Source organism: Ovis aries, chromosome 2 (genome assembly GCF_016772045.2).
Source record: "Ovis aries strain OAR_USU_Benz2616 breed Rambouillet chromosome 2, ARS-UI_Ramb_v3.0, whole genome shotgun sequence".
Classification (NCBI taxonomy): Eukaryota; Metazoa; Chordata; class Mammalia; order Artiodactyla; family Bovidae; genus Ovis; species Ovis aries.
The window spans coordinates 49,636,838-49,664,428 of record NC_056055.1 but is presented as its reverse complement, the minus strand read 5'-3'; the positions used below and the strand labels follow the sequence as shown (position 1 = coordinate 49,664,428).

At 46.4% G+C, this 27,591-nt stretch overlaps 1 protein-coding gene across 2 annotated transcripts; it reads right to left on the bottom strand.

The window, feature by feature from the left end:
* Nucleotides 1–27,591, bottom strand: TRIM14 (tripartite motif containing 14). 2 transcript variants are annotated; one of them, XM_015092779.4, is made up of 6 exons: nucleotides 27,319–27,591; nucleotides 24,275–24,370; nucleotides 15,433–15,666; nucleotides 11,876–12,038; nucleotides 8,254–8,346; nucleotides 1–3,406 (listed from the first exon to the last, which is right to left on the bottom strand). In XM_015092779.4, the coding sequence occupies exons 1-6, from the start codon at nucleotides 27,532–27,534 to the stop codon at nucleotides 2,871–2,873; spliced, it is 1,338 nt and encodes a 445-aa protein (XP_014948265.2). In that variant the 5' UTR covers nucleotides 27,535–27,591; the 3' UTR covers nucleotides 1–2,870. The 2 variants fall into 2 exon arrangements, with proteins under 2 accessions (XP_014948265.2, XP_042099147.1); XM_042243213.2 differs by lacking the exon at nucleotides 24,275–24,370.

The window sequence follows — 27,591 nt, the reverse complement described above, 5'->3', positions numbered from 1 at the left end:
TTAAAAAGGATGGTATTCGTGTTTTATTAAAACAAACCACATCTGCAAGCCATCTGCTCTTATTAATAAAAAACAATTTCTACAAATTCAAGTCTGCAAAGAGAGTAAGTGATGGGTACCGTTTCAGACCTGGATCCCAAGAAAGCTCAGTCCTGTGTTGAATGCTGCCGGAGGTGCCTGCTCCTGTCAGATGGCAGCTAGGAGTATCGGCTGTCTTAGCACTGCCATGCCCAACAGGAACCCACTGGCATGCCAACAGGTCCTGGCATGGCACAGCACTGTAGTTTTCAGGATAGTTCACATCCTCTGGGCTCATTTGAGCCTCACAGCACTGCTAGGTAGGGTCATTAATCCCACTTTACAGATGATCTCCCATCAAGTACAGCGTCTAGCCTGAGGTCACAAATGATTGTGGACAAAAACTGCAGTTTTTGTCCTTTATAGTTCAGCTCTGACTCTTGCTACAATACATGATTCCCAAAACCTCATATCTCCCTCGGGGTGTAAGACTTCCTCTAAGAGCCCACGGAAGGTAATCCAAAGGTAGACTCAATCCCACAGAGTAACCAGGCAAAAACAGGGCATCACAGGCCTGGTAAGAGAGGGGCCAGAGCAAGCAGGCACTAGCTAGACTGGCTGCATTCACCTGAACACTGTGGAAGAGCACAGACCCCAGCCCCACCACTAGCTGTGACATATTGGGCATGTTATTTATTCTCTAAGTTTTGCCGTGTGTACAACTGCCAAACTGTCTGTCTCCTAGGGGTGATGTAAGGATCAAATGAGTTAATAGTTGTAAAGCATTAGAACAGTGCCTGGCAAAATAGCAAGGATTTTTACTTGGACCCTGTGGCTGTGAGTCTGGGAATAAGTCATGCAGAGATGAACAGAGATATGGGGTCAAGCGTACCCATCTCCCTCTGTCAGGAATGCCCTCTGCCTGTCAGAATTCAGCTCTGGGCCATCCCCGGTAGGATTAATTTCCCTTTTCCTGGAGTGTAGTGTTTAAAACATCTAGCCAAGCTAGAGTTTTAAACGAACTGATTAGGACTAAAGAAGTTCCTTCTGCCTTGTATTCTACTTGTATTACACTGCCTCATATGAAATTACTGTTTTTAGGTTAAAAAAAAAAAAACAACTGGATATGGGCAGTTTTATATGGTTCAAACTAATTAATGCACTGAGAGTCTGTTTAAACCACGAGGGAGATTCAGCCTTGCGTTTTCCTCATCCTACCACTGCCCTCCTGCCAAGCACCTAAGAAGATAACTTAAGACAGTATAACTTCAAAACCACATAAGGAATTTGACAAACAGAATGATGAATGTTCAGAACCGAGGCACAGACCCTAGAAAGAGGCCTATCCCTCCCTCCTGGAGGAGCTGACTTTCCCAGAAGTCCTGCTGATTTAACCTTCTCTTTAACCTTCTCTGTTGACAACATCACTACTTTCTGGAAAGCAGGGGCTCTCCGCATTTCCTTGGCAACATTTTGGACCTGAGAAAAACAGGGATGCCTGAGCTGCCCAAACCCCACTCATGCTAAGTTCCTCTCCTTTTGATTCCAAGACAGTTGGGAAAACTGCCTATGGTTGCTTAGCAACAGTCATCTGCTGATTTCTTCCCAACATCCCCTAAGAAATGAATAAGCAGTAAAATCTTTCAGGTTGAAAGCTAGGCTGGAAGGGCTGGGCCAGAGACACATGGCTGGGTGCTGCCGGGTGGCCCAGTCCTTAATCTCTGTGGGTGACTTGAGGCAACTTTCTTTCACAACCTTATTCTCCCCAAATGTACAATGAGGTCAGGCTGGGTGATCTGTGAGGCTCTCCCAACTCAGCTGTTCTGATTCACTAGAAGCCAGCTAGTGGTCATCGACTCACTGCCTTGGAGGGAAGGGACTTTTTGAATTTTTCAGGGTGAGGAGGGCGTAGGACACGGCTGCCCTTAGAAATCTTCCAATCTAATTGGAAAGACAGGTCCCAGACTGTGGATTTCTTGTAGTTTGGGGAGACTTCCTGGGGCAGTTAAGCCTGGGGAAGACAGACAGGCAAAAAGAAGAAAGGGCTTTCCTGTATAAACGTGTGTGTATGGGAAACGGCAAAGGCAAGGGTATACAGGTGGAACTATGTGACCCAGTTCTGATTGAAGGGTCTCTGAAAAGAGCAGTAGGAGCTAGATGAGGGTACGTACTTTGGGGCAGACTAGAAAAGCCTTGAATGCTAGGGTAAAGTGATTCCCCCGCCCCCCTCCCCACTGTAGTCCTTGTGAAGCTTTGATAGTTCTAAGAAATTAAGTGAGGTTACAGGCAGATCACTCTGGCTGTAAGGTAGAAAATGAGCTTGGGAAAGTGTTCAGGCCAGGAGGCCAAGAACCTATTGCAGCTGCTCGTAAGGGAGGTGACATGGACAAGCTGAAGTAGAGTGAAGAGGAGGAAGCAGATCCAAGGGACATTAAGGCATAGAAGAGTCCTAGGGACTCTCACTCAGTCACATATTTATCTTGCACCTACTATGTGCCAGGCAGTTCTGGGTGCTATGTGAGCTGAAGCTGGGGATCATGTTCACTGACATGGTCAGGGTGCTTAAGGCTCACCTGTGGGCGTGTGCTTTCAGGAACCTGAACTAAAAGGCAGTGTAGTATGAGTGTCCTGGTGGCGGTGGCGGGGCCGCACGAGAGAGCAGCAGGAGAGGACCTGCAGGTTTAGGGCTCGTTTGAAACTCGCCTACTAGGAGAGGAACTATACAAACCACAGGGCAGGACTGGTCGGGGAGACGATGGGAATGCTTACAGAGGAGGTCGTAGACCAGCTCCGTCTGGATGCGGCAGAGTAGAGCCGTGGAGAGCCTAAGGCGGTCACTAGGGTCTCGGCCACTAGGGCAGCCGGGAGATGCTGATGGCCCCTTCCCAGAGCCGCAGGGCCAGGTAGAGCGGCTCCTGGAAGGCGGCCCGGAAGGTGTGTAGGTGGCTCATGCCGTCCGTCACATCGTAGAAGGCCAGGACGCCGGCCTCGTAATCCAGGAAGACACCGAGCCGGTCAGGGTCGTGGCGGGGCCGCAGGCGGCTGCGCTGGCAGTCGTGGAAGGCCCAGTACTCGAGGTCATAGCGTTTGAGGCACCAGGACTGGCGGTTGCAGCCCAGGCGGGCGGCGTCCGAGGCCCCGTGGCGGCGCAGGGAGCCGTAGGCCGCGCCCACCCACCAGCCGACGCCCGCCTCCTGCACATCCACTTCCCAGTAGTGGCGGCCGGCGGCGAAGCAGTCGCGGCTCAGCACCTGCCACAGCGCGTCGAAACGCAGCGCGGCAGTGGGTCCCAGGCGTCCGAGGAGGCCGCAGCGTACCGTCAGGAGGTCAGCAGAAAGGCGCAAGCGCGCGTGCATCGTGTCGGGCTCCAGACAGGGTGTGCGCGCGTCTGTAGAGGGCGGGGACACCGGGCCAAGCCTGAGGGGCGGGGCCAGCGACCCGGGCGCGCCCCGCCCCGCCCCGCCCCGCCCCCGGGAGAACGACCGAGCGTGCGCAGACTGTCCTGCGCTTGTTTACTGTAGAAAACTGGAAACACGCGAATCACCAGTGGGGAGGTGATCGGGGAACACGGGGAGGAGACAGCATTTTAATGCACATCCGTTGTACAGCTTGAATTTTGTACAGTAGAATTTGTTGCCAATTTCTAAAAATTTAAAAATAACGCTATTCACTATTTTAACACTTGGGTGTCCTTCTAAATTTTTTTACTTGCCCCTTTATGGTTTTTTTCTTAACATTGGTGTCATACCATACAGACTCTTGGCAATTTGTTTTTTAAATGTATTGATGTATTTATGAACATTTTACCACATTGTATAATATTCTTTTATAAGAGCATTTTAATGGCAACGTTAAGATTTGACATATAGATGAATTCGAATTTAACCTATACCTTCCCCCTGCTTTAAAAAAATATTTAAGCTTTTAAGAAGACTTTTAAAAACACTAATAATACCTCTTTATATATCTGATTATTTAGGCTATATGCCTAAAAGAATTGCTGGGTCCATGGCGATGATTGCATTTTTAAGGCTTTTGCCAAATTGTCCTCCAGAAAAGTGGTGGTGATTTGAACTCCCAGTTACAGTTCTTGTTGCATTATACACATTTGGAGACATGAAGTTAGAGAAAAATCTAGGTCTTAGGGCATGTGCATGTTCAACTTTAGTAGATACTACCAGATAATTTTCTTGGTAATATTTTGGAGTTTTCTGGAGAGTGGTTTTATGTATCTTTGTTAGATTTATTCCTAAGTTTTCAGAAAGTGTTACTAAAAATAATGTTTTTAACATTTCATTATCTAATTGTTTATTACCAGTACATGACCTAAATCAAATCCCTTATGATTATACAGTGGAAGTGAGAAATAGATTTAAGGGACTAGATCTGATAGAGTGCCTGATGAACTATGGACGGAGGTTCGTGACATTGTACAGGAGACTGGGATCAAGACCATCCCCATAGAAAAGAAATGCAAAAAAGCAAAATGGCTGTCTGGGGAGGGCTTACAAATAGCTGTGAAAAGAAGAGAGGCGAAAAGCAAAGGAGAAAAGGAAAGATATAAGCATCTGAATGCAGAGTTCCAAAGAATAGCAAGAAGAGATAAGAAAGCCTTCCTCAGCGATCAATGCAAAGAAATAGAGGAAAACAACAGAATAGGAAAGACTAGAGATCGCTTCAAGAAAATCAGAGATACCAAGGGAACGTTTCATGCAAAGATGGGCTCGATAAAGGACAGAAATGGTATGGATCTAAGAGAAGCAGAAGATATTAAGAAGAGGTGGCAAGAGTACACAGAAGAACTGTACCAAAAAAGATCTTCAAGACCAAGATAATCACAATGGTGTGATCACTCACCTAGAGCCAGACATCCTAGAATGTGAAGTCAAGTGGGCCTTAGAAAGCATCACTATGAACAAAGCTAGTGGAGGTGATGGAATTCCAGTGGAGCTTTTTCAAATCCTGAAAGATGATGCTGTGAAAGTGCTGCACTCAATATGCCAGCAAATTTGGAAAACTCAGCAGTGGCCACAGGACTGGAAAAGGTCAGTTTTCATTCCAATCCCAAAGAAAGGCAATGCCAAAGAATGCTCAAACTACCACACAATTGCACTCATCTCACACGCTAGTCAAGTAATGCTCAAAATTCTCCAAGGCAGGCTTCAGCAATATGTGAACCGTGAACTTCCGGATGTTCAAGCTGGTTCTAGAAAAGGCAGAGGAATCAGAGCGCAAATTGCCAACATCCACTGGATCATGGAAAAAGCAAGAGAGTTCCAGAAAAACATCTATTTATTTCTGCTTTATTGACTATGCCAAAGCCTTTGACTGTGTGGATCACAATAAACTGGAAAATTCTGAAAGAGACAGGAACACCAGCCTACCTGACCTGCCTCTTGAGAAACCTATATGCAGGTCAAGAAGCAACAGTTAGAACTGGACATGGAACAACAGACTGGTTCCAAATAGGAAAAGGAGTACGTCAAGGCTGTATATTGTCACCCTGCTTATTTAACTTATATGCAGGGTACATCATGAGAAACACTGGGCTGGAAGAAGCACAAGCTGGAATCAAGATTGCCGGGAGAAATATCAATAACCTCAGATATGCAGATGACACCACCCTTATGGCACAAAGTGAAGAACTAAAAAGCCTCTTGATGAAAGTGAAAGAGGAGAGTGAAAAAGTTGGCTTAAAGCTCAACATTCAGAAAACTAAGATCATGGCATCTGATCTCATCACTTCATGGGAAATAGGTTGGGGAAACAGTGGAAACAGTGTCAGACTTTATTTTGGGGGGCTCCAAAATCACTGCAGATGGTGACTGCAGCCATGAAATTAAAAGATGCTTACTCCCTGGAAGGAAAGTTATGACCAACCTAGATAGCATATTCAAAAGCAGAGACATTACTTTGCCAACAAAGGTCTGTCTAGTCAAGGCTATGGTTTTTCCAGTGGTCATGTATGGATGTGAGAGTTGGACTGTGAAGAAAGCTGAGCGCCGAAGAATTGATGCTTTTGGACTGTGGTGTTGGAGAAGACTCTTGAGAGTCCCTTGGACTGCAAGGAGATCCAACCAGTCCATTCTAAAGGAGATCAACCCTGGGATTTCTTTGGCAGGAATGATGCTAAAGCTGAAACTCCAGTACTTTGGCTACCTGATGCAAAGAGTTGACTCATTGGAAAAGACTCTGATGCTGGGAGGGATTGGGGGCAGGAGGAGAAGGGGACGACAGAGGATGAGATGGCTGGATGGCATCACCGACTCGATGGACGTGAGTTTGAGTGAACTCCAGGAGTTGGTGGACAGGGAGGCCTGAAGTGATATGAAGTCGCTCAGTCGTGTCTGACTCTTTGTGATCCCATGGACACCAGGCTCCTCCGTCCATGGGATTTTCTAGGCAAGAGTACTGGAGTGGGTTGCCATTTCCTTCTCCAGGGAACTTCCCAACCCAGGAATCGAACCCAGGTCTCCCACATTGTAGACAGACACTTTACCATCTGAGCCACCAGGGAAGTCACTTGGCGTTCTGCAATTCATGGGGTCGCAAAGAGCTGGACATGACTGAGCGACTGAACTGAACTGATCTGAACAATTGATTTCTGTATGCTGACATTACATCTGGCAGCTTTTCTAATTCATTCGTTAACTAATTTATAGCTTAATTTGGATTTCTGTAAAGAATCATGTCACCTTTGCATAAGGATCTCTTTTTACTCTTTTCCTGTCCTTAGAGCTTGCATTTCTTTTTCTTGCCTCAAGGCACTCTCTAGGACATCTAGAACGATATTGCATAGTAGTGGTTATACTGGACATCCTTTTCTCCTATTCCTGGGTAAATATCCAACAGAAATGCATATAGTTGCATCAAAAGATATGTACAAGGATGTCATAGCAATGTTATTCAGTATAGGCCAAAGCTGAAACAATCCATAATGTCCATCAATAGGCACTAGGTGTGCTATGTTCAAACGATGGACTACTACACCACACTGAAAATCAACAAGCTACTGCTACACACGATCATATGGCTAAGTCTCACAGATGTTATGTTGTTCTGTCGAAGAAGACACAAGAGTACAGCCTGAGTGACTTAAGTATATGAAAGTCAAGGACAGGCAAAAGTAATCTATAGTTAGAAGTCAAGAGAGTAGTTACCCTTTGGGGATAGTGAACTGGCATGAAGAAGGGTTCTGGGGAGCTGGAAATTTCCATTTCATGGTCTGAAGGAAGTTATTAAATGTGTTCACTTTTTAAAATCATTGAGCTATAACCTTTGATTTGTATTCTTTTATGTATTTTATATCTGTTAACGATTAGTTTAAAAAAATACATGCCCAGTAATTCCACTTTGAGAAATTACTCTTAAAAAATAATTCAAAAATGAGTTAAGGTGTATTCAATCACTTATTAATTCAACAAATAAGTACAGGAATGGATCTTTATTGCAGCATTGTTTACAGAAATGAAAGTGTAAAGCTGCCTAAATGTCCAAAATGTATGAGATTGATTTAAATATGGCATATTCAATGGAATGCCATGTATCCTGTAAAAAAAATGATATCTGTATTTATTGAAGTAGGAAATTGTTCAACCTATACTATTAAATTTTTTAAATTACACAAGAATATCTATAATATGATTCCATTTTTTAAAATCTGTACACACATGTACTTTTAAAATGTCTGGAAGAACATATGCCAAAATATTAACATTTATTTCTGGGGGAGGCAATTGTTTTTTCATATAAGTAATTTGTAATTCTCTACAAGAAGCATGCATTACTTGTATAATTTTTTAAAAACAAAGATATCCACAATATATCAGTAAATAAAAACACAAATTGCAAAACAGAATGTATAGTATGACACCGTGTTTGTAAAATATATATATATTAAATATTTATCATTGTATGTATATATAGATATGCCAAAGAAAGTTAAAAGGGCAAATAGTAGTAGTTATCTACTACTACTTGTCTGCTTGGTAGGTAAGCAGAAAAATTTCCAAAGCTCTTCAGTGATTTATGAGTTATTTTATTTTAAAAAATTTTGTTTTCTACAGTGAACATGTATTATTTCTGAATTTAAAAAAAAAAAACTGATAATAAGGGTTGGAAAAAAACAAAGGTGTGTCTCTCAGGAAAAAAGGGAGGCCCCTCTACTTCAGTGACCCTTCTTCCCCACCATTACACCCCGCCCTCTTCCCCCTCTCCGCACACCTGGGGTCTTACATTTTAAGAAGAGTGATCGCTCTGGTGAGGGGCTTGTTTTCAACAAGGAACCGGGCTGGACGCAGGAGGAGCCCGAGAGCTGACAGTTCCTACCTGTAATGAATTGTGAGAAATCAGTGCCTGGTGTCTAGGCAAGCAGCACAAACTACAAAACATTACTAAAAACATTTCAAAACTGGAGATTCACATAATCTCTCCCCCAAGAATGGCATGCAAATTTAAGTAGCAAATGCAAATTCACAGTAACAGGAAAGCTCCAGGACAAGTCTCAGATCTACAGAGAAAAACATACTTTCTAAGGGAAGCAAATTAAGCACTGGCAGGGCAGTGTGAGTGAGCCCTGGACATGGGGAGGAAACTGCAGGCTCCAGGACCATGCAGAGAATCAACCATGTATTCAATGGTCAAGGAAGGGGCAATTTCATGGCAGACATGCAAATTCTAGGATAAAGATAGAAAACAGGAACTTAAAGCTAAGCCCTCAGCAAGGTCATATTCATCCAGGTCAAAGGGAGTTCAGGTAAAAGGTCCTACTCCTTTCATATTCATCCAGGTAAAAGGTCATACTCATCCAGGTAAAAGAGAATTCAGGGGAAACCCAGGTCACAATCCCTGTCTCTAACAATTCAGTCAGGTAAATGAGGAGAGAAATGGGCATGCTTGAACTATACCGCAAGGCAGAAAGTGCTCTGGATCCAAGAAGTGATATGAAAGGGCTCCAGGGCTTAGAAGGCTCAGTGAAGGCTTCCTGGAGGAGGAAGCACCTCAGCTGGCCCTTAAAGATTGGGGGAAGGTTTGGACACCCAGAAAAAGGATGGGAGGCTTTCCCAAGAATATAGCAGGAGCAAAGATAGGTGCTTGGAGTATTATATAAAGTGAGGAGCCAAGGAAGGTGTTTGAAGGAGCGTAGACACAAGCAGAAGAATTTCTAAGGCTCCCTCTGATGGGGAATGGCCGGGGGAGGGTGAGAGTAGAGACATCCTGTGGGTAGGCTCAGGGCTGACCTGGGGCAGCAGGAATGGAAAAGGAGCCGGGTTCAGGACATACTGCAGTGGTACAAGTCCCAAGGCTTAACTCTACTGGGAGCGGGGAATGAAGAGTAGATTGGAGGCAAGCAGCAGCGGTTTGGGGGTTAGTGGGTGGAAGATGCTGGATTCCATTTCAGCCTGTTGAACCTGCAGTGTCTGTGGAACTCACAGGGAGGGCGGTGAGGCGGGATGCTGGAAGGGCAGTGGGGGCTGCAAGACCCCATCTCCTTGGAGCCTTCCTGGGAGGCAGTACCTCTCAGTATTACCTGTGACAGTGAGAATGATGGCCTCATCTGGAGGTGGATGAGGGTGATGGCCTGGGAGGAAACAGACTCCAGGGGAAGGGAACACAATCGCTGGGACCAGAGTCTGTCTTAATTCTGCCTTGACTCCTACCAGCTGTGTGACCTAGGGCAAGTCAATTAGCCTCTCTGACTCTCAGCTTCCTCATCTGTAAAACGGGGGATAACGAAGGCGTCTACCACATACATGGGGTGGTGCTGTTTGTTGTGCTTTTTTAGCAAAGCGCAGAGAATACATGAAGCAAATGACCGTTGGTAATCTTGCCATCAACGTGAGCTTCAATTGTGGTCTGCCATTTTTTGATCATGGAGTGTATTTTGACATGAATAAGATCCAAGCCATGAAAGGCAGTTTTTGCCCTTAACATCTTTGGGAATTAGCTTTAATTCTCTAAATGCAGCTTCATCATTCTACAGATCAGCAAGACTCACTTCAAAAGGTGACCTTCAGGGCCATCAGATGCAATTTGGGTTGCTACAGTTCTTGTGACTAGGGTTTTCCCAGAATTTCTTATTTGGAACATAGCTGCTGGTTTCACAACCTTTCTTAGAAAACAGATCAACCACTCACGGATCAACCCAACCACTGGGTTTCTTCTTGGCTTCCTTTTTGCTGCCTTTTGTCAAGCACTTGCTCTTGCAAATCCCTATAGTGCCACTCAGACAGCCAAAAGGGCTGTTCCTTCCAATTCTAAGTGCTCTTTTTTCATCTCAGAATATGACAACTTCTTTCTAGTTGTTCAGTTCAAAATCTTTGGAGTTTCCTTGGTATCTCTCTTCTTCCCTTCTTGTGCCCACATCTACTCTAATTGACTGCTTCCACCCCCTGCCCTTTGCTCTTCCTCCAGCAAGTCAAACTCACAATTGCCTTGTGCCTCAGGACCTTTGCACTTGCTTTCCCCTCTACCTAGAAGACATTTTCCCCCAGATGTAACAGCAGCAGTAACAATAACAGCTAGTGCTCACAGGTGCTTATTACGCCTGAGCACTATTCTGAGCACTTTACATGTAAGAACCCACTTAATCCTTACAACAACTCTATGAGACGGGACTATGTTATCTTCATTCTATGGATGCAGAAACTGCTGCTGCTGCTACTACTGCTAAGTCACTTCAGTCGTGTCAGACTCTGTGCAACCCCATAGACCGCAGCCCACCAGGCTCCCCCATCCCTGGGTTCTCCAGGCAAGAACACTGGAGTGGGTTTCCATTTCCTTCTCCAATGCATGAAAGGGAAAAGTGAAAGTGGAGTCGCTCAGTTGTGTCCGACTCTTAGCGACCCCATAGACTGCAGCCTACCAGGCTCCTCTGCCCATGGGATTTTCCAGGCAAGAGTACTGGAGTGGGATGCCATTGCCTTCTCCGATGGATGCAGAAGCAGAGGCATAGAAAAGTTAGGTGCCCTGTTCCAGATGGCAGGGTTAGGAAGTGGTGGGCCTGGGATAGGAGCCCAGGCAGTGTGGCTCCAGAGTCCATGCCTGTGACCACTAAGCTGTCTGGCCCATGCTTCAAGCCACCTCCCCTTCTCAGAGAAGCCTTCCCCACTTCCCCATAGAAAATAGCTCTTTCTCCTGGTCACCCTCTATTCTCCTTACTCAGCATTATTTTTTCAAGGCACTTCTTACTGCTGATACGTATTCATTAGTTGACTGTCTTCCCCTTAAAAGACTGAGCACCACAAAGGCAGGGGCACTGTTTTGTGCCCTGCCATGCCCAGCACATACAGGGGCTCAATAGCTGTTTTGAATGAATCCTAATAACAGAGATGAAGGGATGGATATTTCTGAGCACTTGCCTTGTGTCAGGCCCTATGGTGACCTCAGAGATGGACCCAAAGTGGTTCTTGCCCTCCAGGCATTTAAGAGAGGCAGAGAAGGGCCCATATATCCAGCTCACAAACACCCCCAGGCAGGAGATGGAGCGGGCCCAGGGCAGAGGGGCGGATGGCTGAGAGAGCAAGGGAGCCCATGGAAGCGCTTCCCAAGTAAGTGCAGCTGTGGGCCTTGACCTGGCAGAGGAGGTTGGGGGAGTTGGTCTGTCCAGCTGGGAGCTGAGTGCAGGCAAAGCTGAGGTGAGGCAAGACCCCAGGAGTGACTGAGGGGCAGGAGTAGAGCAGAGAGGCTGTGAGAGACAGGACCTATCTCGGGATGAGTAGGAGGTGAGGTTGGCAGGGAGGGTTGGGCCCAGCCTTGGGCCTCTGTGCGGGAGAGACATGATTCAGACATGACTGCACCATCTCTAACGACGGCACTAGGGAGTGAAGGACCCAAGGTTGGTCACACAGTGACTTACTTTCCTTAAGGCGGACATCCAGTGGCGTCTGCAGCAGGCTCTGCATGGCTTCCACAAGGTCCTTAAAGAAGCTCTTGACGGGCTCGAATGAGTGGGGCACAGGGTGGCACAGCTCCCCCAGGCTCATCTGCTGCTGTATCTGCTGCTCAGCGGCTGTGTACTCCTGCGAGGGCACGCGGGGCTCAGGGTAGCTTGGGGCCATGTTCTAGTCTCCACCATCACGCCCAGGAACAAACCCAGCCAGCGAGCATAGGCCCCACCTGGTCCTGACACCTGCTGCCAGCCCGGACCCCCACCCCCAGTGCTGGGGGGCTGTTGGTTCTTCTGTCCCTCCCTGCGGTGTGCACTGAGGTCCACTCTGTGCATTAGGGGCCGAGGGAGGAGGCAGGCTGATTGCCCTTGCCTTTAGCTCACCGCCTTGAAAGGGACCCCAAAGCTTTACAGACACTGTGACAGGGATTGGTCTGAGGTACAGGGGAACAAAAAGAGTGAGGGGCCAGCTTTCCTGGTGGGGAGGTGCTCCTGGGGCATGTCCAAAATGGGCAACAGAAAACCACATCCCCAAAAATGAAAGCCAAAGACTCTGGAAGCTCAACTGGAAAGCTGACCGAGGGGGCGTGCCCACCAGAGTGGCGGGCTGTCCTGTTTTCTATCTGGACAGCACCTTTTATTAAATACCCTTCCTGTGTTAAGCGTGGCTTTGCTAAGTAGAAGCTTGAACACGGTCCTGGTCCCCCTTGCACCCACAGCATCTTCACTCCAAGTTCTGGATGTGGAAGTGAGGGTGGGTGGTGACAGTGGCGTGTGGCTGTCAGGGACACCAGTGGTGAGGTTCCGGGGGGCGGCCTTGGGTGGTGGTGTGAGCCGCGACATCTTGCCCGGGGGGGAAGCAGTAGGGTCTACACTGGGGCAAGCCTGTGCCACAGCCTTGGCTTCACCCCTGTGGCTGGCCTGGTCTCTTCCCCGACTTTCTGGCCCTCCTACAGACCCTGTGTGATACCGAATACTTTCATAAACTGCTTTCTTGCTTAAAACAGTTACAGAAAATTCTCTTGTTCGCACCTAAGATTCCCTGTCCGCACTTTCTGGAGAGTTGTCCCAGGCAAGGATTTAGAAGACAGCAGATTGCCTTAGGTGAGCAGGCCCTGGCTGGTTGGCAGAGCTGCCCAAGATGGGAGGGGCAGATGGATTCCTCAGGAAGGAAGGAAGGTGGCTGGGCACTTGGCAGGAGGGACGCTGGGCCTTGGGAGGGGTTATGGGTACTCTCTAAGCCCTGTCTACCTAGGAAGCTACAAGTCTAGAGCCCGTCTTCATCTGGGTGGGGAGAAGGGAATTTGTGGGGAAAGAGGGCTAAGGTCATACACAGAGGGCTGGACAGGGAGTCAGAGCACTAGCAGAGAGGGCAGGGAGCAGCTCGGGGTAGCAAGAGGGTGACCAAGAGGGTAGATGGGTGGGGTGCGGCTGGGAAGAGGGATGAGGGACAAATGGGACCACCTGGTAACACCAAACTGCAGCATTTAGCATAGGGCCTGACACATAGAAGGTTCTTGCTTAACGTTCATAATGGAATAAATGAATGAAACCAAGCATATCTACTTCTTGCCTTTGCAAACTCAAAGAACAGCCATATAGCCACGTATCTCTCTGCCAGAAACCAGCTGTCATCTTGGATTCCCCTAATCACCAAGCCTGTCACATCTCTCAAACCTGCTTGCTTCTCCGCATCCCCACTACCCCTTCACTGGTCCAGCCCCTCATCATCTCTCTCCTGGATACCTGTGGTCTCCTCCCCACTTCCCTTCCATCCTCCAACCTGTCACAGTGATCTTTCTAAACCATTGATCCGACCATGTCATCCCTCAGTCCCAAACATTCCCCTGACCCCTTTTCTCTTTACAAGACAAAGTCTAAACTCCATGACTAGGCATATAAGATCCTGCATCAACTAACCCTGGCCTCCTTATCCAGTTGCATCTCCTAACAACCCCTCCCCTCTCATAACCCTGCCCTGCCTCCAGCAAGGCTGAACCCAAATGCTTCCCCAGCCTGCCAAGCTCTCGCAGGCACATGGTTCCTTCTGCCTGGTATGTTCTCTCTGCTCCATCCCTCTATATATACCCAGTGAGCTCCTCCTTATCCCCTCACACCAGCTCCACCGTCACCTCCTCCTGGAAGCCTTCCCTGATTCCCCATACAGAACCGGACTTTTTTGGACACACCTTTACTTGCTAATTTGAAATGGCCAAGGCCACATAAAGGTATAAGAGTGGAAATATCCTCCAGGGACTGGCTTGACTAGTTTTGTACTGACTTATTTGCCTGCCTTATTTTGCAGCCAGAGCCCATGCTCATCTGTGGTTATTCTCAGTGCCATCTTCACTTAGTTGTACTCTGTCTCATCCTACAAACCTTTAAAGCATCTTACAGAAGTTATCCAATGCTGCACAATTTGCCTTTACTGAGAAAAGTGAAGCCAAGAGAGAACCACGGTAAGAATGTAAGCTAGAAGCCAGTGAGATGAGGCACAAACCATATGAACAAAGTCTATCCCAGCTATATGAAACATATTTGGCTCTGAGCTTCCCAGAAGCCATGCCAAAGAGAAAAAGGAAGAGTCAGATGAGTAGAAAAGCAATCCAAGAGCACAGGTGACTGCACAGGAGCCTGGTGGATCAGATGGTAAAGAATCTGTCTGCAGTGCAGGAAACCCGGGTGTGCTCCCTGGGTTGGGAAGATCCCCTGGAGGCGGGCATGGCAGCTCACTCTTGGAGAATCCCATGGACAGAGGAGCCTGGTGGGCTACAGTCTGTGGGATCTCAAAGAGTCGGACACTGAGCGACTACACTTTCACTTTCACTGACAGAAGAGTTTCTCCCCTGGCTCCCTGAAGACAGGAACTCCACCCTCAACAGCAGGCTTTCACTTAGTGTAGCAGTGAATGTCACAGGACTAGTTTTTAGACTCTCTTTCAGTATAACAGCCTCCAACAGAGCCCAGTGGCCAAGGAGTCCCGTCCTTCTCTCCCCTTTAAACAAACTGTGACTCAGCTCTCGAAGTCTGCTTAGTAGATTTTGCAAGGATACCTGATTTTCCAAGAGTGATGTTTCCATTAAGACTGTATAGTCAGAGGACCGGGCAGAGATGTCTTGTGGCTTTAGATTCAGACAGACCTGATCCCTGATCTACCACCTACCAGCTGCATAATCTTGGATGAGTTCCTGCATCTCCTGGAGCCTCAATTTCTCCTTAGTATAATGACATGAGAATATCTAATTTGCAGAGTTCTTAGTAAATATTAGAGCTAAGATAACTAAAGTGCTTGAAACACAGAGGCCCTCAAAAATGGTGATCGATAATATCATTTAACTAGTCCAAGATGTATATTATCTTCCTAACAATGTATATTTTCTGACTTGTGTGGGGGCAAGGAAGTCTACATGCTGGCAAAGAAATTCTCTGTGTATTTACTCAATGTATGAACACTGTGTTCAGTGCCGCATTAGCCAAGATGAAATATGATGGCCAGTGTCCACTATGGAGCAGAAACCCAGCATTACCTGCAGCAGCTGTACAGGATTGGTTTCTTGGCTGATAGCCCAGACCCTGTTGGACAGAGTGTTCATGACATCAATTTGTTCCCCACAAGACTTGATTTGCTCCGTGTACGCCTGCAGGGCAAGCTGTGTGTTTTTATCAATGAATTTCTTGGCCAGAGCTTCCTCTTCTTCAAGTAGTAATCTGAGTTCAGTAAATTTTCCGGTCAGCCAGGTTTTACTTGACTCTGCGTGAGCCTAAAAAAACGAATAATACGAAACCAGTTGTAGATGATATAATTGCCAACCAGGAAATCTAAAATAATCAACATGAAAAGAAACTATTACAACTTCTATAAAGAGAGTTCATCACTTTAGCTTTTTTATAAAAAGCTTTCCTAAGTACTAGCTATAACCAACTGGAAAATGTATGGAGAAATAAAGATCATTTTTAAAGCAGCAGAAAAAACAGCAAAATATTTAAAATTAAACCCAACAAAAACTGTAAAGGCCTAGATAAATAAAAGCATAACATTGTATGGAAAGACAAAACCTGAATGCATGGAAGAAAAACCATGTCTTTTCTGGGAAGACTGATTACTATAAAAATGTCATTTGTCTCCAAATTGGTGTATAAATTGGATACAATCCCAATCAAAGTCTTAACATGCATATTAACCAACTGTTAAATTATTGTGAGAGAGAATAAGTATAGGAAAAGTCAAAAACTGTTTTTTAAAGGATCAATGAAGGGGAATTCTCTGGCAGTCCAATGGTTAGGATGCCATGTTTTCACTATTAAGGGCTGCATTTGATTAGTCAGGGAACTAAGATCCTGCAAGCCTCATGGCATAGACAAAAAATAAAGATCTATGAAGGATGAGCTGCCTTGTTGGTGTTTAATCACTAAGTCGTGTCTGACTCTTTGCGACCCCATGGACTTGTAGCCCAATCAGGCTCCTCTACCCATGGGATTTCCCAGACAAGAATACTGGAGTGGGTTGTTATTTCCTTCTACAGGGGATCTTCCCGACCCAGGGATGGAACTCGGGTCTCCTGCTTTGCAGGCAGACTCTTTACTGTCTGAGCCACCAGGGAAGTCAAAACGAACTGTAAAGATACAGGATTTAAAACTATGTGGTTCAGGCATAGGCAAAAAGATCAAGAGAAAGAATAGCTTAGAAAAGTTCAGTTCAGTTCAGTTCAGTCGCTCAGTTGCGTCTGACTCTTTGCGACCCCATGAATCACAGCACGCCAGGCCTCCCTGTCCATCACCAACTCCCGGAGTTCACTCAGACTCACGTCCATCAAGTCAGTGATGCCATCCAGCCATCTCATCCTCTGTCATCCCCTTCTCCTCCTGCCCCCAATCCCTCCCAGCATCAAAGTCTTTTCCAATGAGTCAACTCTTCACATGAGGTGGTCAGAGTACTGGAGTTTCAGCTTTAGCATCATTCCTTCCAAAGAAATCCCAGGGCTGATCTTCAGAATGGACTGGTTGGATCTCTTTGCAGTCCAAGGGACTCTCAAGAGTCTTCTCCAACACCACAGTTCAAAAGTATCAATTTTTTGGTGCTCAGCCTTCTTCACAGTCCAACTCTCACATCCATACATGACTACTGGAAAAACCATAGCCTTGACTAGACGGACCTTAGTCGGCAAAGCAATGTCTCTGCTTTTGAATATACTATCTAGGTTGGTCATAACTTTTCTTTCAAGGAACAAGCGTCTTTTAATTTCATGGTTGCAATCACCATCTGTAGTGATTTTGGAGCCCCCCAAAATAAAGTCTGACACTGTTTCCACTGTTTCCCATCTATTTCCCATGAAGTGATGGGACCGGATGCCATGATCTTAGTTTTCTGAATGTTGAGCTTTAAGCCAACTTTTTCACTCTCCTTTTCACTTTCATCAAGAGGCTTTTTAGCTCCTCTTCGCATATCTGAGGTTATTGATATTTCTCCTGGCAGTCTTGATTCCAGCTTGTGTTTTTCCAGTCCAGCGTTTTCTCATGATGTACTCTGCATATAAGTTAAATAAGCAGGGTGACAATATACAGCCTTGACGCACTCCTTTCCCTATTGGGAACCAGTCTGTTGTTCCATGTCCAGTTCTAACTGTTGCTTCCTGGCCTGCATACAGATTTCTCAAGAGGCAAGTCAGGTGGTCTGGTAGTCCCATCTCTTTCAGAATTTTCCACAGTTTATTGTGATCCACACAGTCAAAGGCTAGAAAAGTATAAATAAATATATTTGTTGAATTATATATAATTATATATTTATATTTGTTTATATAATTATATATTAATATTTAATTATATATAATTCAAGAGATGGTGTTGGTACAGCATGCAATTAATCATCTATTTGATAAAACTGTTAGATACTTACTTTATTCTGTATACAAACATAAAGTCAGACAGAATCCCACCTGTGAAGTACTCTTGTGAAAAATGTAAATCTGAATCTGATTAAGCCTCTAGCTCTAACTTAAAGATATAATTTAGAAGACATGTAGAGGACAGAGGAGCATGTTTACCATCAACTTAAGAAATACATCAATCAACTGCATTTTGAAAACTTTATTTCACTCGTAATTCAAACGAACAAAATATGACATTTATAAAACAACTGGGAATGTGACTACTGGTTGGATAGTTGATGATATTGAGGAGCCATTGTTAATATGGTGATATTAATATGATATTATGATGATGCTACCTGATTTAAAATACTTTTTTAAGTATTTAAAATTGATACTTGATTTTAAAAATGAGTCCTTATCTTATAGATACAATATGCTCAGAGTTTTACCAATGAAATTATATGTCTAGATGACATGTATGTACGCTTGAGGTTTTCCACAATAAAAGCCAAACAGACAATTCTAAATAAATTAAAGCACTATACATTAAAAAATAATAAACCTATCAAAATGAAATATAGAACAATTTTATTTTTAAAAACTTGGGAAGGGAGGACCTCCATAAGACTCAGATAGCAAAAAGGGGGTCATGACAAGTTGGATTACATGAAAAAAGAAACTCTTCACGAGAGGCAAGGCACTATAAACAAAGCTACATGACAGGTGACAAACTACACAGCTTACTGTCCATAACATATCGTGCAAAATAAATCATTCCATTTAAAAATGGACCAGAGGTATACAAGTGTCAATAGACATAGGAAGAGGTGCCTCAGCATCCCAAACAATCAAGATCAAGGAAGTGAGCAGCACTATATATATATACTGGCCATCAGTCTGGAAAAAATGCTAACTGATAGATAACACCAAGAATCCCTAAGGGTATGTGGAATAGGCATTTACATACATCGTGAGTGGCAGTGTCTATTAATAGCTATGACAATTTGTAGAGGGTGATATAACATCGAAATTTTAAATGTTAAATCCTTTGATGCAGCAACTCCTCTTGCAGGAATTGATCCTAGAAAATGTTTTCACATGTGCATAGAGATTTGTGTAACAAGACACTCACTATAGCACTGTTGGTGACAGAGAAAAGTTGGATAAAAGTTTCAATATGAGAAGTATATGTATGTTCATTGTACAAATTATGCCGCATTCACACACTGAAATAACATACAGTGATTTAAAACGAATTCAGTGTTTTGATATGTGCTATAATTCAGATGACTCTTGAAGATATGATGTTAAATGAAATAAGCCAGACACAGAAGAACAAATGTTGTATGCTTCCACTGATATGAAATATCTAGAAAAGCCAAATTCATAGAGACAGGAGGTAGACTAGAGGTTACCAGGAGCTAGTGGGAGGGGAATCAGAGAAGGCCATAGCACCCCACTCCAGTACTGTTGCCTGGAAAACCCCATGGACGGAGGAGCCTGGTAGGCTGCAGTCCATGGGGTCGCTAAGAGTCGGACACGACTGAGCAACTTCGCTTTCACTTTTCACTTTCATGCACTGGAGAAGAAAATGGCAACACACTCCAGTGTTCTTGCCTGGAAAATCCCAGGGACAGGAGACCCTAGTGGGCTGCCATCTATGGGGTTGCACAGAGTTGGACACGACTGAAGCGACTTAGCAGCAGCAGGAGCAATGGGAGGGGAATGGGAAGTACTTGCTTAGTGATTACAGAGTTATGTTTAGGGTAATGAAGAAGTTTTGAAGACAGTGCTGATGGTTGCACAATACTGTGAATGTAATTAATGCCACTGACTTATACACTTAAAAATGGTTAAAATGGTAATTTTTATGTGTATTTTGCCACACACACACAAAGAATGCAGTGGACCTATATATCCTGTCGTGGAAAGCTCTTTAAGACATCATGTCAAAAGGGGCAAGCTGCAGAATAATACATACAGGATGGTCTCATTTATGTAAAAAATCACAAAATAAAAACCGTATATGGATATCTGTATCTGTATGTCTGCACGTGCATTTAAAATATCTGTCTGGTCATGTTTGGGGAGAGGTGTAGGGTTGGGGAAGATGGTCAAGAGGGATTCTTACTTTGTATTTTCCAAAGATCTACACTATATTCTAATACACTATTTAAATTTTAAAAACTGAAATGTGTTTATGCATTATTAGTGCAATTAAAAACTAAAATCATTAAAAAAAATAGGCTAGTATCTTTCCTCAAACCAAACATTTATACAACCCACAAGCAGGAAGATCCTTGGTATCCAGGCAGGCGTGGGGGTGAGCAGGCTCCCCTGTGGTGCCAAGCAGTGTCCCCTGTGGTGCCATGTTCTCTCCTTAGTTGGGCAAGAATGTGTGGTTTGTCAGGATCTAGGGGATGAGTTCCCAAAGTCTGTGTTTCCCATACAATGTTCTACGCAGTGGTCAGGCTCTAAGTCTAACTTATACCACCACATGCCGTAGAGATAGTAAACAGTTTTTGGCTACCTTGGGAATTAGTCTACAATATGGTTTCTATGAGTCACCAAGCCTGGAAAGTACATCTTTGTTGAATGACTAAGTGAAGGAAAGAAAATGTATTCTAAACCTTTGATTTATCAACACATTTTGGAGGCAACATATGTACATGGAGAACCTTTTTCTAGAAACTGAGAGCAAATATCTTCTCCCAACAAACCTGTACTCCAAGCAGTTTCTACAGATCCACTTTTAAAGAAGAATATACAAAATAAACTTAATGACACTACACAATGTTATAAATCTCAACATAGAAAACTTAAGGTATAAGCAACCTGAGACTGATTATGCAATATGGTTTAAAAAAAAAAAATTGAGAGAATTCTGCCAGTGAAACAAAGAAGTACACTGGTTTGGGCCACATCAGTTCAAAGCGAACCAATATACTATATATATATTATATATATTGTTGTTTAGTTGCTAAGTCATGTCCAACTCTTTGCAACCCCATGGACTATATAGCCTGCCAGGCTTCTCTGTCCTTGGATTTCCCAGGCAAGAACACTGGAGTGGGTTGCCATTTCTTTTTCCAGGGGATATTCCCAACCCAGGTGTCAAATCCAAGTCTCCGGCTTGGCAGGAAGATTCTATACACTGTGTATTTACATACTTTGTTTGTTGTCATTTACAAAAGTATCAAAAGCTCACTGTAGAAAATTTGGGAGATTTGAAAGAAGACTATAACCACTCTGATATATGGTCATCTTATCCCAGTTTGAGTAAAAAGTTAGGGCAGCAGGTAAGTGCTGATTTTCCCTACGCCTGGATGTATCAGCCCCCACAGAGCCGTGATGGGGAAGCTAAGAGTCTATTAATGAAAAATCATTCACAGGGTATTGGGTGGGGACTCAAGATCAAGCCCTTCTTGATTGCTCTCTGGAAAGGTGTGGTTGGGTAGGCCTGGTTGTTGGCTTCTGATCAGTAGACTTTGGCCAATTATGAACTTTAGTGGTTTTAATTTGTTTACCAAGCTGTTTCATGTGTTAATTTCCAAGCAGATGATCTTTGCCTTAGTACTGCCTCTGAGAAAGCAAGGATGGAGAAGCATGGTTGCCCCAGACCTCTCTGCCACAACTAGGCCTGCTGCAGTTCGGTACAATGCACCAGAGTCCCCGCAAACGTCTGCGCCTGTTGAGCCAGGTGACTCACTCTAGGAACGTATTCCAAAGGAAATAAATCAAGGTGCCAAATATCACTGCAGTGTTGTTTCACCTGAGTGAAAAACCGGAAGGGATCTAAATGTTCAGCATTAGGAAAATGGCTTCAAGACTCATGGTCGAGCCATATAATGGCACATACAGGCCCTAATACCAACACTGATAAGCAACTTTTAATGACATAGGAAAGGGTTAGCGTTTTAAAAAACAACCACAACACCCTGCCCCAGTAATGACATATGTGCTGTGCTTAGTCACTCAGTGGTGCCTGACTCTTTGTGACCCCATGGACTGTAGCCCTCCTGTCTAAGCCACCAGGTAAGCCCAAGAATACTGGAGTGGGTAGCCTACCCCTTTCTCCAGGATCTTCCCGACTCAGGAGTCGAACCAGGGTCTCCTGAATTGCAAGTGGATTCTTTACCAGCTGAGCTAACAGGGAAGCCCAAAATGACGTGTGTGTGTGTGTGTGTGTGTGTGTGTGTGTCTGTTAGTCGCCCAGTCGTGTCCGACTCTTTGTGACCCCATGGACTGTAGCCCACCAGGCTCCTTTGTCTATGGGATTCTCCAGGCAAGAATACTGGAGTGGGTTGCCATTTCCTTCTCCAAAATGACATAGTTTAGTCAAAAAAGGGAGAAGGAGCAGACATGGGAAATCTTCCTTCCTACTACTTTCAAACACACGGAAATGCAGAGCAAATTTTAAAGTTACATGACCAGATTTAAAAAAAAAAAACAAAAAACCTATAATCAGACAAACAACAAAAAGGAAATCCCCAGGTTCCCCAAACAAAGAAGGAATTTGGTGTCAGAACGACGGTGAGTGACCTGGGTGGCATGGAGGGGGAGGGGCGTGAGAGAGCCACACCATGCTGGAGCCTGGGTCATCTAGGAGGGTCCTCTGGGCACCTGGCATCATTCCATTTGGGAGTGGGAACAGGGCCATCTGACCCGAATCGAACCAGATTCACAGAGGGCCGCTCCATCCATGAGCCAGGCACCAGTAAAAGTCTATCCCACTGGCCTGGGGAAGGGGCAAGGAGTCTTGTCAGCTACCCAGGGTCATGCACTACTTTTCCAAATTCCCATAAATCTGGTAAGTACTTCAAAATAAAGTTTAAGTTGGGTGAGTGAGTGTGTTAGTCGTTCAGTTGTGTCCAACTCCTTGTGACCCAGTGGATTGGGGCTCACCAGGCTCCTGCATCCACGGGATTTTCCAGGCAAGAAGACTGGAGTGGGTTGCCATTCCCTTCTCCAGGGGATCTTCCCGACCCAGGGATCTAATCCGGGTCTCCTACATCGCTGGCACTCTTTACTGTCTGAGCCACTAGGGAAAACTAAAGTTGGGGAAACCTTCAAAGAAAACCATTCTTTAGATTAAGCTGAAACCTGCCCCCACTTAAGACTTTCCACATGGATCCTAACTTTTTCCTCGGGAGCCTCCAGACCATGTCTGCTCAGAGATTTAGCCTCGGACAGTCAGCCTGTTCTCGGGGCTAAATGTCCCCAAGCACCTCCGCTATCCCTTTGGGTGTGCCGACTTTTAGTTCCCATATTGTCTTAGTTGCCAGTTGCCTGAGCCCAGAGCCATGCTCTTGAAGACGACATGATTATTAAGCCAGGGCCACAGGTGTAAGACATCTGTCCTCAGTTAACTGGGGCAGGCTGTCACTCAAAAGATAATGGACGCTGGACAAACAGGGAGCCAATTCTGTGACCTAGTCTGGGTGCTAACTATTCTCACAGTCAGAGCCAGTCTCACTGCCTGACTTGAGGTAGCCAGTCCGGGTTCACAGAGCCCTCAGTGAGACAGGCCTTGGGAGGGCATCCCACCCCAGCCCTCACTTTGAGGAGGCAGCAGCAGTGGCTGAGAAGGGAAGGGACTAGCCAAGTTCACCTGCTGCTGCTAAGTCGCTTCAGTCGTGTCCGACTCTGTGCGACCCCATAGACAGCAGCCCACCAGGCTCCCCCGTCCCTGGGATTCTCCAGGCAAGAACACTGGAGTGGGTTGCCATTTCCTTCTCCAACGCATGAAAGTGAAAGTGAAGTCGCTCAGTCGTGTCTGACCCTCAGCGACCCCATGGACTGCAGCCTTCCAGGCTCCTTCATCCATGGGATTTTCCAGGCAAGAGTACTGGAGTGGGGTGCCATTGCCTTCTCCAGCCAAGTTCACCTAAAAGGCTCCTAAAGAGCAATAATACCATTCTCACAGTTAAAACAGCAGCTAGGATCATGTCAGTCCCAACTTCCTACTTAAAACTCACAGAAGAATCCACTTAAGTAAACATTGTTATGATAGGATAAGCCTGAAGAACATGTCATGAAATATATTTAAACCTATTTGCTTTGTTTCAGCAGTGAAACTGAAAGTGTGATTTGCATGTTCCTTACCTTATATTTTCTTTGCTTAAGGCAACTCGGGGTGCAGCGGGTGGAGGACTAGTCTGTCTAAGAATATGGCCTTGGTGATGGAGGGAGAAAAGACCATTCTTCCACTGTGTCAGGTGTTTCGGGACAAGGCTAGGGCTCCGGGTAGAGGCAGATGCACTGCAAAGCCAATGACAGAGAAGCCCCAGGCTACTCTCTAGCATGACCCCTTCATGGTCTTGCAACTAATTTTGTGCTCTTTTTCTTCAAAAGGGTCCCCCAAACTACAGAAACTCCAGGCCCCACCAAACCCCCCTTTGAGGTTGGTTTTCATTTTCCCTGGCTCCATATTGGGGAGAACCCTGTGTCGGAGCGGAGAAGTGGACGTCTCGACTCGGATCAGGAAGAATCCCCCACTTGCCTTGAGCTTCTCAGCAGCATCTTCTATCTGGGTTATGTTGCCAATTTCCTGCTGCTTCTTGGTTGCCAAATGCTTTAAACATTCTTGGGTGAATTTCTGTATGTGAAAAAGTTAGGACAAAAATCTTAATGTTGTCACTTTTGAGATAACAAGTCACTCCAGGGGTCATCTTCTCTCACCCCTGTATATTTTTCAGTGGAGGTATCTGGAACTCAGAAGGTATGGCGACTTGCCCAAAGTCATGAGGCAAGTTGGAAGCTGAGCTGGGACTAGGGCCCCTCTGATCCTCAGAGGCCCACATCAGGTATTCTCCGAACCTTGAGGTGCTCCCTTCTTTCTAGAACAGTCCTACTTGTGACCTGCTTTTCCAGGCCCTCTAACAGGATTTTAGGGAAGCAGCTTGGGGTTAGTGGAAGAACATTCACTTCTAGAGTGAATCCTGAGTACTGTTAGTGCTGGGCCTATTCTAGGAGCTGCCTTCACGGAACCTCCCTCCAGGGTTGTTCTGTGGTCCTCTGGCCTGGATTGGTGTTCAGAGGACCTGCATGTGGAAGAGGTCCCTTCTCCCACCTACATGGCACCCAACTCCCTTCCATATCTCTGCTTTTTGCAAATGCTGTTTCTTCAAAGACCTGCTCTGTGGTCTCCCCTACAGCTGTGACCTTACCTCTACCTTACCTTCTTACGGCTCACATTACATTCATCTGCTGGACCAACTATGCACTTTCTGAGGGCAGATCTGCTCCATTCTTGGCTCCTGCTCCCCCACAGAGACAAGGGGGTGTCCCTAAAGTGTTTGCTGAATTGAACAGAACTACCAGGGGCTGCCAGCTTCAGGTGGAGAGCTGGAGCAAGCTCTGTATGAGCCCAAGTCCCAGAGTTGGACAGGACCTGTTAGGTCTGAGTCCTAGCTCTCCTTCCATATGACCTAGGCAAGTGGCCTCACCTTTCTAAGCCTCGGTTTCCTCAGGTGCAAAAAAAAAAACAAAGGTATGTGTTGGGGGGACAACCCCACAGAGTTGCTGTAAAGAATGAGGACACAAAATGCTTGGTGTAGTGCCTGGCACACAAAATGCTCAGTAGGTGTAGCTTATATGGGGGATTGGGAGTGAGCGGTGGGCGTGGGAACACAATAGTAACCCAAGGATAAGCCATAGCCTCACCTTCCACCTTCCAGGAGCACATCCTCCATCCCCCCCCACCCACCCCCACCACTGCCTTGAATCTTCTTGTCAAGCTCCTGTCTGTCAGCCAAGGATAACATGGCAGCCCTCCACTCACAGGGTGCCTCTCCTGTCTAGGTGCTTGGTGAAGCCCCACTTACTCTTCATGGCCAGTTTCAATGGCACCCCCTCACCCAGGAACTCTTCCTGGGCTTCCTGTCCCTGGTTTATGTATCTTCTCTTTGGCTCCCACTGACCACTGCCTCAGGCTCCCCAATCACAATGCTTATCATACTGTGTTGCCACTTGTTTGTTCTTCCCCTACTAGCCAAGGAACGCCTCCAGGTCAGGGAAGAATTGGTCTGTTCCTTGATCTTCCCTGATGGTTCAGAAGTTAAAGCGTCTGCCTCCAATGCGGGAGACCCGGGTTCGATCCCTGGGTTGGGAAGATCCCCTGGAGAAGGAAATGGCAATCCACTCCAGTATTCTTGCCTGGAGAATCCCATGGACGGAGAAGCCTAGTAGGTTACAGTCCACGGGGTCGCAAAGAGTCGGACACGACTGAGCGACTTCACCTCACCTCACCTTGACTCATGGCACAGGTATAAGCTGAATGGGTGTTTAATGAATGAATGGGTGTGTGGATACAAGAGGTAGGTGGACCTACCTATTAGAAGATGTTATCTCTGAAAGCAGCCTTGTTAACTCTGAAAACAGCATTTTGAGGAACTACTGTTATTGTTAACTATTTTATAGATAAGAAAAAGAAGACCTTGGAGGCAGAGGAAAGCCTTGAATCCTGGGCTCCACCTGCTAGATTAGCCCAAGGTGGCCCATTCTCACCTTGGAGCTTCAAAGTCACAATGGCTAAGTCAAGTGCAGGGAATGGCTGCAGGGCTGGATTAATCACAGGAGGCTTCCTGAAGGTAGAGTGGTAGAATCAAATCTGTCAGGGGAGCATCTGTTTAGCCCAAAGAGGGCTTTGCAGGGATTTGGCCAGTCACTGGACAAGTTGGCCACTAGGCTGGAACAGGAGTCCAGAGCCCCCTTTCACTATTAGGATTAAGCATGGATGAGAGCTCCAAAGTGAGACTGGGCCCGTGGGGAGGAGTCCTGGGTTCAAGGCCCAGCCTCTGCCTCCAGAAGCCTCTTTTTGTCGGTGAAGCGGTTGACCTAGCTCCCACTGGCTGTGGTTGACCTAGCTCTCACTGGCTGTTAGGCGCCTGGAATGGAGCATAGGGAGGTCGAGGGGCGGGGTTGGGCAGACTGGCCCAACCCCAGGGCCATGGGGACCCACAGCGCCTCCCAGGAACTCCAGGAGGAAAAACCAGAGGAGGCGTGTGTGTGTGTGTGTGTGTCTGTGGCGTGTGTGTGTGTGTGTGTGTGTGTGTGTGTGTGTGTGGGACCCACAGCGCCTCCCAGGAACTCCAGGAGGAAAAACCAGAGGAGGCGTGTGTGTGTGTGTGTGTGTGTGTGTCTGTGGCGTGTGTGTGTGTGTGTGTGTGTGTGTGTGTGTGTGTGTGTGTGTGGCTTTCCTGAAACACAGTTGTTTTCTAACCGGGAGGGATTTTTTCATCTTTGTTAACGGCAGCTTTTCTTTAGGTCCAAAGGCCGTGGGGTGGACCCACCGTGGTGGATGAGGTCCAGGATACCCCGCCATCTGGGTGCCCAAGTTCTTACTCCCAAACCCACCTCTTCTGATGCTTAAATGATGGCCTTGGCTCGCCGGTGCCCTTCCTCAGTCTCTCTGAACAACAGGTCGGCCTCCGAGATGGTCCCCGGGCCGCCTTGCCGGTCCTGGTACCAACCGGGAACTGCCAGTGGGACCCGGCACACCCCTCCCCGCCCGTTGCTGAGGGGCTCGCGCCCCAGCGTCCCCACCTGCACGCGCGCCGCCTCGTCCAGCGCCAAACCGATCGGGTGGCCGCGGTGCGAGCCCAGCACCGGGCAAAGCGCGCACACGCAGCGGCGGCAGCGGCGACAGAAGAGCTCAACCACGCGGTCGCTGTGCTCTGAGCAGGGCCAACCGCGCGCGTCTTCGGGCTCCGCGGGGCCCAACCCCCGAGGAGTCCCCTTGAGCACCGCCGAGCCCGCCATTCACCCTCCAAGTTTCTGGGCCGCGGCCGAGCAGCAGCGAGAGGCCCGTGGGGAATC

Bases quoted from the DNA above. Each gene is read 5' to 3' on its own strand.
- TRIM14 (XM_015092779.4), bottom strand. From the start codon at position 27,534: ATGGCGGGCTCGGCGGTGCTCAAGGGGACTCCTCGGGGGTTGGGCCCC. The intron at 24,371-27,318 runs GTGGGGACGCTG...TTTCACATACAG, and splicing joins ACGAGGCGGCGCGCGTGCAG to AAATTCACCCAAGAATGTTT. The intron at 15,667-24,274 runs GCAAGTGGGGGA...TCGTTTTTTTAG, and splicing joins ATGCTGCTGAGAAGCTCAAG to GCTCACGCAGAGTCAAGTAA.